The sequence below is a fragment of the Anthonomus grandis genome, chromosome 8 (genome assembly GCF_022605725.1).
Source record: "Anthonomus grandis grandis chromosome 8, icAntGran1.3, whole genome shotgun sequence".
Taxonomy (NCBI): Eukaryota; Metazoa; Arthropoda; class Insecta; order Coleoptera; family Curculionidae; genus Anthonomus; species Anthonomus grandis.
The window spans coordinates 33,929,301-33,943,788 of record NC_065553.1 but is presented as its reverse complement, the minus strand read 5'-3'; the positions used below and the strand labels follow the sequence as shown (position 1 = coordinate 33,943,788).

General features: G+C 33.8%; 1 protein-coding gene across 1 annotated transcript in view; it reads right to left on the bottom strand.

Annotated features, from left to right (window-relative positions):
- The window catches only part of LOC126739042 (adenylate cyclase type 3), a 1,002,544-nt gene that overhangs the window by 94,950 nt on the left and 893,106 nt on the right, over positions 1-14,488 (bottom strand). Inside the window, exon 16 of the mRNA XM_050444560.1 lies at positions 9,730-9,805. Coding sequence (XP_050300517.1) covers positions 9,730-9,805 — 76 coding nt within the window. The remainder of the gene's footprint in view (positions 1-9,729; positions 9,806-14,488) is intronic.

The following is a 14,488-nucleotide window of genomic DNA, read 5'->3' as shown; positions in this document are numbered from 1 at the left end:
CTATCTGATCAATACAGTCGATTCTAAACCTGAGACGAGTCTACTTTCTTACATGGCGATCCTGCCAGTCCCGTAAAATGAAAAAAAATTAATTTTTTTTTCTTTACCTAAAAGTAACGCGCTATTTCGGTAGAAAAGTGAGAATCCCTATTTTTTAAACTTCGTAAATATGGGAAAATCCGTTTCGAAGGAAAGTGACGTTACAAGTACGGGAGTGGTTAACTCGAACTTTATCGTTGAGGAAGATAAAATGAGCGTCCCTAATGACATCCGCATCGTACTGTACATCATAGCCGTGTGCGTAATAATACTGACTGTCCTCAATGTGCGAAAAATGAACCGAAGGAGTCTGAAACGAGATATAGGCAGAAGCATATATCTGAGGGCACCACAGGGACAAAGGACGTCTACGGAGGACGCCTAAAGCTTACAGCCAGATGTGTAAGAACGAGAATTTAAAAATATATATAAGCAGGCGATATCTGGTATGTACCAATATTTGTTTTGTCAACCTTTTGGATCTCGGTTTCTGGGCACAAACTGTTATGGCAGTTTCCACGCAGTTTCCCATTTACTTCCGAGGAATAATAAACGGTAGTATTTTACCAAGTCGCTGACACAAGGACAATTTAATAGTTTCAAAAAAGGTGTAAACGTTAGATTCTATGAGGACATTCACTTAAATGACATTGCAAAGCATTTTAAAGTATACTATTTAGTTTAGCAGAGGTCAGTTTTTTTTTTTTTTTCTTAGACAGGCACATATTAGATTAGAGTAGTATTTCGTTACAGGCGTCAAACGACCATATTTTATATGCATTTTTTTTTAATTAACATCAAAGAGATAATATACTATTTATTTTATGGAATAGGATCTTATTACTACCGAGTAGTGTTAGTGATATGGTAAATAATAGGTAGCTATTTATTTTCGTATAGAGTAACTAATTAAATTAACATATTTTAGGCTAATGTTAACGAAACAATATAGTTATTTATTTAATTTAAATTAAACATATGGGTTAATTCGAATGAATGAATTTTTAATATAAGACAGAGCAGAATTATTTAAGATTAAATTTTGTCTATGTCAACCGTAAAATTAAGTTTTGAGGACGTTTATGCCAAGCTATCAAACTTAAAAGATGATATTATAAAGGAATCAAAAAGAGTATTAAAGTCACAGGTGCCCAAATCAGAAAGTGTCAGAAACCAAGTCAGGGATAGTTTATTAACATTATATAACAAATTTGTACAAACAGTAGCAGGAATTTATCCAAATTTAAACGAAAATCAATATAACTCTATTAAACCTATTTTTAACACTTCCCGAGATAGAGTTGTTAGATCGTACCAAGTTCTCGCTATTGATTACAAGGTCCCTATATCGATAGTAAAGGTAATAGACCCCCAAATAAAGGACGAGCTAGTTGAAATAGATCTAACAGAAGAAATTACTGACATTAACAATCAACAAACAGATACAGTGACGAACAAGACACAAAATTTGATCACTAAAATGCCTATGAACACGATGGAGTTTTTTAATCTCGCTAGCAAAATCTTGCCTGGCGAATTTGACGGTTCGGGAGATAAGCTAACCTCATTTCTTGATGCGTTAACACTGCTTAAAGCAAATGTTGAAACGCATGAGGTAAATGCTCTGGCTTATGTCAAAACCAAACTGATTGGTAAGGCAAGAGATTTGGTAGGGGACAGCGACACATTGGATCTAACTTATGCGAAAATAAAAAAATTTATAAAACTGGAAAGTTCGCAGTCCATGTCATCAAAACTTTTAGAGTTAAAGCAACGCCATAACGATGAGAAATACCTCTCTGAAATAGAGGGACTGGCTCAAAAGCTTAAAAGGGCGTATATAGGCGAAGGAGTTCCGGAGCAAGTCGCAGAGACTTATACAACCAATACAACGGTCAAAGCTCTAAGCACCAATGCAGCGTCGGAAAAAGTAAAAATTATCATGGAAGCCGGAAACTTCCAAACCACGCAAGAAGCTCTGGCGAAATTTGTGAATTGCAGCGCTGATAACCCGGCATCCCCCGGCGCATCAGTATTTTACACAAACAGACAAAACTTTAGGGGTAGATCAAGGAATAATTTTCCTAGAAGAGGCCACTACGATCAAAGACCCCCACACAGGCCGAATACCATGCGAAACGACCTCAATACATACCAACACAGTCAATATGAGAGACATTACAACCAACGAAGGGGTAATAGCGGCTACAATAGTCGACCCAGCTACTTTAGACGGCCAAATAGGTATATTAGAGCGATGGATACGGGGAGTGACCATCAGAAAAACTCACAGAAACCCCAACAAGGTCCTTTGGGGCACTCCTAAAAATTTATAGTATGGACCTAGCACTATCAAATTTTGTAGCAGTCCAAACAGCAATGACAGGATATCAAACAGTTACCTTGCTGGTTGATACTGGAGCAGACGTTTCTATTTTCAAAAGAACGAAAATAGACCCTGAACAAATCGTTGATAGGTCTAACATTTGCAAAATAAAAGGCGTGACTAAAGGCTACACAAACTCTATTGGAACTACAAAAACAAATATTTTTATACAAGACTGTACTTTTACCAGCATGTTTCATATTGTAAGCCACGATTTTCCAATTCCAGCCGACGGAATTTTAGGGCGAGATTTTATCACAAAATACCAATGTCTACTGGACTATAGTAATTGGACCATGATGGTAAAAAGCAGAAGAGGCGATATTTTCATACCAATTTTAAATAGTCCGGAGGAAGATGTTTTAAAAATACCACCTAGGTGCGAAGTGATAAGAAAACTAAACTCGCTAAAAAATCTTAAAACCGACGCAGTCATTGTAAATAAAGAGATCGCTTCAGGAGTTTTTGTCGCCGGATCTATAGTGTCCAGTCAGAGCCCATTTATAAGGATTTTAAATACAAATTTTGATAGTGTAACCTTAAAAACCCCAAAATAAGTCATTCAGATTTAACCAACTACAACATTCTTTGTGTTCAAAACAAAAATATTACAACTCAGCAAATCAGAAACGATCTATTATTAAGAGAATTAAATACACAAGGTATAGCGGAATATTTACAAAATGATGTGATTAATTTATGCCAAGAGTACTGTGATATTTTTGCACTAGAATCAGATTTACTGACAACTAATAATTTTTACGAACAAAAACTAAGACTTACTGATGACTCTCCAGTTTACATAAAAAATTACAGGACACCGTACTCACAGACAGACGAAGTTAATGCGCAGGTAAATAAAATGCTTAAAGACAATATTATTGAGCCATCGTATGCTGAATATAATAGCCCAATATTATTGGTTCCTAAAAAATCCAAAGACGGTGAGAAAAAATGGCGTCTGGTAGTCGATTTTCGCCAGATTAACAGAAAACTTTGTGCTGATAAATTTCTGATTAAGTCAATTTCTGAAATTTTAGATCAATTGGGAAGAGCCAAATATTTTTCTACATTAGATCTTAAATCGGGATTTCATCAAATACCCTTGGAAGAAAATTCCAGAGATATAACAACTTTTAGCACAAATCAAGGTTCTTATAGATTTACTAGGCTGCCATTCGGTTTGAAAGTTAGTCCAAATAGTTTTCAGCGAATGATGAGTATCGCTTTTGCGGGAATAACCCCCGAAAAGGCATTTTTATATATGGATGACCTAATTGTTATTGGATGCTCAGTAGGTCACCACCTTGAAAATCTAAAAAGTGTGTTTAGTACCTGTCGTAAATTTAATCTAAAATTAAACCCAAACAAATGTGCATTTTTCCAAAACAATTGTTGTTACGTTGGTCATCAAATTACTAGTTTCTGTAATTATTATAGAAGGTTTATACGAAATTTCGCAGAAATTGCTAAACCACTAACTAAGCTAACAAAAAAAAATGCACCATTTGTATGGACCAAAGAATGCCAAGATTCGTTTAACAGGCTGAAGCATATGCTTATTGATCCGCAAATATTACAACACCCAGATTTTTCAAAGCCTTTTATCTTGACAACCGACGCGTCAAAAGAGGTTTGCGGTGCAGTTCTATCTCAAAAATCAAATGGTCAAGATCTGCCTATAGCATATGCGTCAAGAAGTTTCACAAAAGGAGAAACTAATAAATCTGTCATAGAAAAGGAATTAGCAGCCATACATTGGGGCATTAATCACTTTAGACCTTATTTATATGGTACACATTTTTTAGTTAAATCAGATCATAGACCCCTAGTTTATCTCTTTGCAATGAAAAATCCTTCTTCAAAGCTAATGCGCATGAGACTAGATTTAGAGGAATATGATTTTGAAATCGAATACATAAAAGGTAAGGATAACGTCGTAGCTGACGCGTTATCTAGAATTAATATGCAAGATCTTAAGAATATGACGTCAGAGTCTAAGCAAATTTTGGCAATAACTAGGTCTATGTCTAGAAAACAACAGGGAACATTCGTGTCCCAAAATAATTCAAAAACGCGTTCTCTCGAATCAGGTAAAGACTTAAAAATAATACAAACAAATGATAACTACGATTTAATTAAAATTCCTAGTATAAGATTTATTATTAAGCCAGATTATTTACGAATAATTATGGAAAATCACGGTAAAAATAAAATCAGCGCTGAAAGCAAAATGAATTTCACTAATGGCAATTTTTCTTTAGGGGAAATATTGTCTCAGCTTCGAATAACGGCTAGTGAAAACAATTTGCAAAAATTAAAATTAAGATTAAATGATGAAATATTTAGTACGTGCACGTTTGAAGATTTTAAATTACTAGGACAAGACTATTTACACAATTTAAAAATATTTTTATACCACGACCCAAAACTTATAATAGACAAGGATGAAAAACAAAAACTTATTCAGAAGTATCATGATGACCCAATTTGCGGCGGTCACTGCGGTCAAAAGAGACTTTTGAAAAAACTAAGAACCAAATTTCGTTGGAAAAAGATGTCACGTGATGTTGCAAACTATGTAAAAACTTGTAAAAAATGCCAGGTAAACAAAAGCAAAATTAATCATTAGGAACCCATGGTCATTACGCCAACACCGCAACGAGCTTTCGATATTGTATGCATAGACACTATTGGCCCGTTTACAAAAAACGATAACAATAATGTTTATGCCGTAACCATGCAATGCGAATTAACGAAATATCTTATCATCGCGCCTATACAAAATAAAGAAGCATTAACAGTAGCCAAGGCAATAGTAGATAACTTTATTTTGGTATATGGACCGATGAAAGAGATTCGTACTGACCTAGGGAGTGAATTTAAGAATGAGGTTTTAGAAAAAGTGACCAATCTACTACAAATAAATCACAAATTTTCGACAGCCTACCACCACCAAAGCATCGGAGGTTGTGAGCGAAATCATAGAATTTTAAATGACTATTTAAGGTCGTACATTAATGATTCTTGGACAGATTGGGACAAGTATATTAAATATTTGTCATGTTGCTTTAATACAACCCCAGGAGTTTTGCATGATTATACGCCTTTTGAGCTAGTTTTTGGAAGAAATCCTGAGTTTACTTCTGACTTGACAAACAATATTGACCCAATTTACAATATTGATGCCTTTTATCAAGAAGTTCGTCATAAACTTCAAATTTCTTTACAGCGAGCGAGAGATTTTGTAATCAGAGCGAAAGATAAGCGCAAGTTAGAGTACGATAGAACTTCTCAAATCCTTAGTCTGCACCCAGGTGACTTTGTAGTCATTAAAAAAGAAAATCGGACGAAGTTTGATCCTTGGTTTAACGGCCCTTTTGTAGTTATAAGTACAAGTGGGGTAAATTGTACAGTGAAAAGTGAAAAAGGGAAAGTAATTACTGTGCATAAAAACAGAGTACACAAATACTGTGCTAGTGAAAATTGACGTATTATGTATGTATATAAATCTAATGTCGCGACAAATTAAACAGAATTAGTATAGTAATATTATATGTTGACATATACTCACACATTGTAAATAACTTATTCGCAAACATTATTTTATAAAAGTATTTATCGTAGTAGTGTGACGTATAAGTGTAAGGATAATTATGGTAATAGTGATAATAATTTGTAAATATTTTAAGGGTAAGTCTTTATAGTAAAAAAAAAAAAAAGGGGGTAGGATAGACTAATAATTACGGTATTTCACAAAGCAACACAGCTTTCTCAAAATACGGGCAAATATTTTATTTAAAACGAATGTCTTTTATCTTTGCCCAAAATAAAAGCCATTCTTTTAAAAGGGGAAAGATGTGGTGCTACCTTTATGTAAACTATTTAGTATCAACAAATATAACCCAACGTCAAATCTAGGTCGCAACACTGATGTAGGTTAATAGATCAAGACCAATTAATATTATTGTTAACGAAATGTATATGTATTTTCTATCTGATCAATACAGTCGATTCTAAACCTGAGACGAGTCTACTTTCTTACAGCCCACTTATTAAAAGCACAGTTAATTGTTGTTTGCCTTATAATAATGAAAATAATGTCGACTCAGGTTGATTGAGTCGGTTGCAATCAGCCGATGACACAAATTTGGAACTTGGTTGACCTTGCCGACTAGATACATTGGTGCCCCCGTGTAACACTTAGAAATGCTTCGGTAGTTCCAAGAAGCTGTAACCAGTATCCCAGTTGGCCCAAAAATACCCAGTCAACAGATAAACCAACAATCAAGATGATGATTGGAGCGGAAACAATGCATACTATAGTAAAACTTAATAAACTACATAATTAAAATAAAATAATAAAATAACAAACACAATTTTACTTATTCATAATAAATTTTCTCAAGAGCCTTCTGAATTGATTCAAAGTAATACAATTTTTGATGTTAGCAGGCAAGTTGTTAAATAGGATTAAACCTTTGTATAGAACTGAATTATGCATTTGGGTTGTGTTACATCTGTCGACTAGTATGAAGTCTATACGATTTCTCGTATTATAGTTATGTATATCTCCAAAAACTCTTAATTTATTACAAATATAATCGGGAAGCATCTGATGTTTTAATTTAAAAATAAACAAATAAACGTTATACAAAATTCTTTGATGTACAGACAACATATTTAGGACACCCAACATAGAGACAACAGGCGTGTAACGATTACAATTTAGAATCAATCTCATAGCCCTATTTTGAATTCTTTCTAGTTGGTCAATTCTATACTGTGGCAAGTTAAACAATAATGTTGAACAGAACTGTAAATGAGGAAGAGCAATGCCGTTGTAAAGTTTTAATTTGATGTACATTGACAAATTTTTCCCAATTCTTGTGATAAATCCAACTTTTTTTGAAAATGTTCTCATTACATAATCTGCATGAGCATGGAAATTCAGATTGGCATCGAAAATTGTTCCCAAATATTTAATTTCTTTGGCATACAAAATACTTTCCCCATTAACAGAAATCTGTATATTGCCCATGTCTATAGAACTTAATCTAGATTTCTTGCCAAATATACAAAACTTGGATTTACTTGCATTTAAACTTAGTTTATTTCTACAGAGCCAGATGAATAAGTTATTGAGTTCAACGTTCATGACCTGTTGCAGTTGATGAATGTCTTTACCCACCACATATAACATTGTATCGTCCGCAAACAACACCACATTACACCCCCGCACTACCTCCACCATATCGTTGACATACAATAAAAATAGCAAGGGGCCCAAGACCGTTCCCTGCGGTACACCATGCTTTACATTAACACTTTCAGATGAACTATTTTTGTACATGACTCGCTGAACTCTACCACTTAGATAAGATTGAAACCACTTCAATACATTATGTTTAATACCTAACCGTTCTAATTTCCTAATTAACATTTCTCTACTCACGGTTTCAAACGCTCTCCTAAAATCCAAAAATACAGCAAATACTAGATTATCAGAGTCAAGGGCCTTGAGAAAATTATCAACTATATTAATAATGACAGACTCACATGAATGATTCTCACGGAACCCCGATTGGTTAGGCACAACTATTTTATTTATATTACAATGTTCGAGTAGCTGTTCCTTAACACATACTTCAAGGAGCTTCTCATAAATAGGTACGGTGTTAATTGGCCGAAATTCATTACACAATTTAGTGTTTTGCACTTTTGGAACAAAAACAACAGTAGAAAGTTTCCAGGCTTGCGGAAAAACCCCAGTACTTAAGGATGTATTGATAATATCCAAAAGACGATCACCCACAACATAAGCAACATCGCAAAGAACCTGCTTAGAGATGCCACTCTCCTCACCACCAACGTTTTTTAGATTTTTAAGTATTTCCTTCATTTTAGTCATCGAAACTTTATTAAATTGTGTCAAGGTCTTCTGGACTGAAGGTGGTTCAATGAAATATGTTTGGCCATTTGCTGCTGGTGGAATATCTGCAAGAATAAGATCAATACTATTCACGAAATAATTATTAATTCTATGTGCAATATCATCCTCCTGTGTAATGATTTCATTTTCAAACTTTATTTCATTAGGCATGTTTTGGTTTTTTCCTGGCAAAAGCGTCTTCAGATTTTTCCAGAGTTCTTTTTGATTATTTTTATTTAGATCTATGGTATTCGCAAAAAATCTATCCTTTTCTACTCTTATCTTGTTTACTATGTTATTTCTTATAGCTTTATATTCATTCCAAACGTTGTCGTTGTTTTCTATGGCAGCCCTTTTATATAATCGATCCCTTTCCTGCATTTGCTCCCTTATATCTTGAGTTATCCATTTTTTATCGGCATATTTCTGTTTTTGCACAAATTTAATCATTGGGCATCATCGAAATATTCATCGAAAATAATTTGTTTCATAATAAAGTCTTCGTTCACTTAATATAACTCCTTTATAAAATAAATTTATATCTGTTTATAGATATGTTTTAAAACAATTATAAAGCAACCAAATAACAAATTTTGCTTAACACAATATAGTTATATAAAATTGTTTTGTAAATACTTCTTGTCACATAGTTAGTTATCTTTAAAACTTTGTTATAAAATAAGTTTGTTTATAAGACAAAATTGCTTTAATTAAAGCCGTTAAGTAATATTTTATTGTTCAGTGCGCTCTTAATATAACTAATATAAAATAATTTTGTTTCGTAGTATAATTTGTGTGCGGTTTGGGTAGAATCTACTAGAAAAACAAAATTGTTTAGAAAATGTGTGACCTGTTTTTTTTCATACCGAGAATTTATTTTGTACTGGTATCACCACCATAGTTCAGTGTATTGATGTTCATTCTTTTGATTAATTTTTAGTTTTGTATAGATGTTTCTACGGGGGAGCAAAATATCATTTGTTTACTAGACTTCGCCATCCTTACACTATTAGGTATTGGTTATTATAAACGTATTTTATTTAATCTAATAACAGGTTTTATTTATTAGACTTTAGGCTTTAGTTATGGTGACACAAGGTTTTAAAAATCGCGAGGTCCTATTTTTAATAATAAGAGACCTAACCTGTAATTACCATCAAAAGAAAAACAGTGTAGATAACCATTAACTTATTAATTTTTGAAGAGGCCTTAAGTTAATTAAAGGAATTTGTCATATTTCTTAATTGGCTTTATGCGTGAAGGATCTAAAGGAAAAGCACTTTTTAATTAAGGGTTAGCCATTAACCTTGTCGTCGTTTTAAATTGGACCCTGAACTCGCGGTAATTCTTAATTAAAACTTTCGTTACTTACGTGCCGTGCCAGAAATACCAGGGCGAGTGTCGCCGTGATTAGGAGGCCGGAAAGGGCAAATTTCAAATTAGATAGGCTGAAATGAAAAAAAAATATGAGGTAAATTTGTCATTAAAACCTCTTTTACAGATGTAATTGAAACCTATTCTAATTTGAACATGCTCAGAGGTTTAATATGGTAAAACTTTTAAACATGTCCATCATGCGGGCCGCATATTTACAGATGCTAGCATGTGTTGACACCAGGGTGTTGAAATCGGTGAGGTTTTGCAAAAACAGTACATTTACAGATACTAACAGATTTGGACATCAGAGTGTCGAAATCACCAAGCTTTTGTAGTGGCTATACATGCACAGATGCTTACGGACATTGACACTAATTTTAAATACTGTATGGCGGCTATCGCGTTCATGCTGGTTTATATCAAAAGAAATTAGGAGGATATTATACAGTTTATGTTTGTAAATTACAAATTAGTAATAACTAAATGAAAATGCACAAATGCAAAAAAGTTTAACAAATGGAAAACGCCCAAAATATTTTTTTAGTTTAACTTGACAACAATGTAAAAACATCTGTGAAAACCGACAACATTCGATGTTGACCCTATCGACAGACGACAGTCAGCATATCTTTCGCGTTATTACTGTTTTGATTTTTTTGCTGAGTGTATTACGCAAAGATTTCGCTAAAGATATCTAGTAATAGATAGGTAATGTTATAAAACGTTATAGATATCACGTCATCGTTAAGTATTAGTTTTTAAAATGGAGAGGCCTGAAGATAATGTTTGTTTATCTTTACAACGGATTGAACCTGTGTGCAAAATAGTCTCATGTGTGGTAAACGATAGCTAATATAAACCATATTCAAACGTTAGAGGCGAAGCGTCAAAACAAAACCACGTCATCCGCACGTGATATTTAAAGGGACGCCTCAGACAGTTGACGTAGCCGGGGTCGAAATCAGCCCATAAATATGAATTTTTAATTTTTTTTTGAAATAATATTTAAAAATTGATTTTATATTCAATTGATTTTATATTATTTTAGTATTGAATTTAGATATTATATTCTATTGTTTTTTTATTAATTTTAGCGTTTTTATAGATTAAAAGTAAATATTGATGGATTAATGAGGATGATTCAACAAACATGATTTAACTGGCTTGATTTATATTCATATTTATAATTTTGTGTTTTAAGTAATATTGTCCTATAAAAATGATCATGAAAGCCTTTAAAAATAAATGTTGGATTTTTTATGTAATTTTTGAAGTAAAATAGGAATACTTAATAATAATGCAAAAAGACGTACAGGTGAAATAATATACATATTTTTTAAGACTTTTTTTTGACTGAACATTAATAACAAATTTTTTTTTAATTAATATGTTTATAACCATGTACACATTATGGATAGATGTTGGTTAATATAGTGGGTAAATAGGAGGATAATAAATTAATAAAACGTTTTAAAAATACATATTATTTTACTTAAAATAAACTTCTTTTTATTTTATTAACACAATTTTAATAAATTTAGGCACTTAAATAAAATAAAGAAATTAAAATATAAATTCAAATTTCTTGGAAAAGCTGATGAAGCAATCACTCTTGGCTTTCTGGATGAAAAATGTTAGACACTAAATAAATATGGAAAATTGCTACTTATTAATATACTCTGGTGGTTGTCAGAGCCAAAAAATGCGTGAGAAGAAACACTGAAAAGTTAAAAATCATTATTATGAACTGATTCAACTCTTTTAATTCTTTTTCTTACCATAATAAAAAGCATCAATTTTTCCTTGGAAAAAGAAAGAAACCAAACACTCTGGTGGTTGTCGGAGCCAAAAAATGTGTGGGCAGAAACATATTAGTCAGTGTCAATTCCACTGGATGAGGTATCACTGCCATTCAATGGAATAACAAGTCTTTCAACTTGCACATCCATAATGTTATCAAGGTCCCACATTTTGTTTTCAACCTTATTTGTGTGTTCGATACACTTTTGCCAATTTTCTGGAGTTATCCTTGAAACTGCCACTTCAAATATCTTCCTCATATCGGCAAACTTAAAAGTTGTATTGTGGGATGCCACATAGCCCTTAATATTTGCCCAAATGAGCTCAATTGGATTGAGCTCACAGTGATAAGGCGGAAGCCTCAAGACAGTTCTGCCGCTCGCTTTGGCCATTTCATCAATTATATGGAGGTCAAACTTACTTTTATTTTCATTGACAATTTTTAATAATTGTGCCTTAATCATGGCCTCCTCATAGCTTGTAAATATTCTACATTCGCTTTACGTTTAAACACAAATAATACTCCCGGATACGTATAAAAAACTTTATTACAGACTAATTCTGAATTATAATTGAAAACTACTGATAAGATTACGGAATTAAACTTTTAAATAGTCTATACACGGGAAAATGTCTATTTGCCCGAGCCGTGAGACGTCGCGACGTTTATTTCTTTTAATCGACAACTCAACTAACTCTTTTTAATACGTTTTGTTTTGACGAACCAGTCCGGCCTTGAGCAGAATATTTCTTAGAACTCCAGACGCCGACGATAAACACACAGTTCTCTTGGTATTCGTTTTTAAATAATAAAGTTATGCGATTTATGGGTTCATCACGCGTTATTTTCCACATCCTCCCGGGCGGCAGAAATCTCAAGTGGATAGAGTAATTGAATTGGTCGTCTCATCACTAAACCGTTAGAAGTCACAATTTCACATGCCCTAACTTTCTCGTCTCGTCCTATGAAAGTTTTCGTAATTCGAACCATCTTCCACATTAACCTAGGAAGATTCTGTTCATACAACAGAACCAAATCGCCTACTTGCAATTTCTGTTGCTTTACAGTTACGTTATTGTGAACACTCCTTAATTGTTGTAAATAGTTACATGACCATATTTTCCAGAACTTTGTAAGGATGTCATTCCTCGCTTTCCATGCCTGCAAAATATTGTCCCGTTTAATTATCGGATTTGTCAAATCGATTTGAAATCCACAATAATTTTCTCCCAGCAAAAAATGGCCTGGCGTTAGAATTAACAAATCATCTGGCTCATTACCAATGTATGTTAGTGGTCTTGAATTAATAGTAGCTTCAACTTCAGTCAAAACTGTTTGCAACTCATCAAACCCAATAGTCCGTTTTCCAAGCGACAGTTTTAATGCATCTTTAACTGACTTCACAAGCCTCTCCCAGAAGCCACCCCACCATGACGCTCGTTCCACAATAAATCGCCATTTAATTCTTTGCTGGGCAGCTAATCCTTGAACTTCGTTTTGCCACAAAATTTTTGTAAGCTCGTTTAACTCCAAAGCAGCTCGTTTAAATGTCTTAGCATTATCGGAATATATAATGTCGGGCACTCCCCTTCTCGAAATAAATCTTCGAAGAGCTCTGATACAACTCTCTGTTGTCAGATCCGGAACCAATTCCAGGTGTATCGCCCTAATAACAGCACAAGTTAACAACATAATATAGACTTTTAATCTCCCATTTTCGTTTATGACATACAATGGTCCCGCAAAATCTACCCCTGTCACTTTAAAAGGCGCAACAGCATCTAATCTACTTCTAGGCAACGGTGCAAAGGGTTCACTTGCCGGTTTTCCTCTTAACCTTTTACATACGATACAAGTCTTTATTATAGCCTTAATCCGTTGCCTTCCTTGGATAATCCAATATTTTTTCCTAACATTAGTTAAGGTAATATTAACCCCGCCATGCCTTACTGCACCATGAATCCTTAATATTACATGCGTCGTTAAGATAGATTTTTTAGGCAAAATAATCGGATATTTCGTGTCATAAGGTAAGGCTGCCTCCTGTAATCTACTTCCCAATCTTAAAACCCCTTGATCATCCAAAAATGGATTAAGACTGAGAATGCTCGATTGCCTCTCTATAATGTGACCTTTTGATAAAGCACTAATTTCCGCTTTGAAATACTGAGCCTGTATAACCTTAATCCAATAAAATTCACTTTGGATCAGTTCTTCAGCTTTAACCTTTATTGAATCAAATAATGTCTCGTGAAGATTTCGTGACCTTGCTATAAATCTTCTTACATAAGCCGTTATTCTAAGTATTTTATCAAAATTACTGAACTTGTCAAATGGAAATAAGGGCTCTCCGCTAATTCCGTTTACTTCAACTTGAACTGCAAATGCCGAAAAAATACCATGCTGCTCAGGCTCCGTTATCCCATCATTTGGCCAAAACTCTTTGTCTTTCAATAACCATTCAGGTCCGTGAAGCCAAAGTTTCGATTCTACAAATGCTTTCACGTTAATCCCTCTTGATAACAAATCTGCAGGATTTTCAACACCTGGGCAATGTCTCCATTCACCTTTTGTTAATTTTTGGATCTCTGCTACCCGATGGGCAACATATGGTTTCCATTTTGAACTTTTTCCTTTAATCCAATGCATAGAAATCTTGGAGTCTGTCCATAGGAAAATTTCGTCGATATTTTTGCACAAACCTTTTAGTATAAAATCTTGCAACCTAGCAGCACACAATGCACCCGTTAGCTCCAATTTGGGAATCGTTAAGGTTTTATCTCCCTTCAAGTTAAGTGGAGCCACTCTATTTTTTGCTACCAGAATATTACAACTTTTATTTTTTTTAGAAGTTGTTACTTTAAGATAGGCCACCGCCCCATATGCTTTGGGGCTAGCATCTGAAAATATGTGCAATTCCGTATGGTCTTTTGAGTAGTCAACAACACATCTT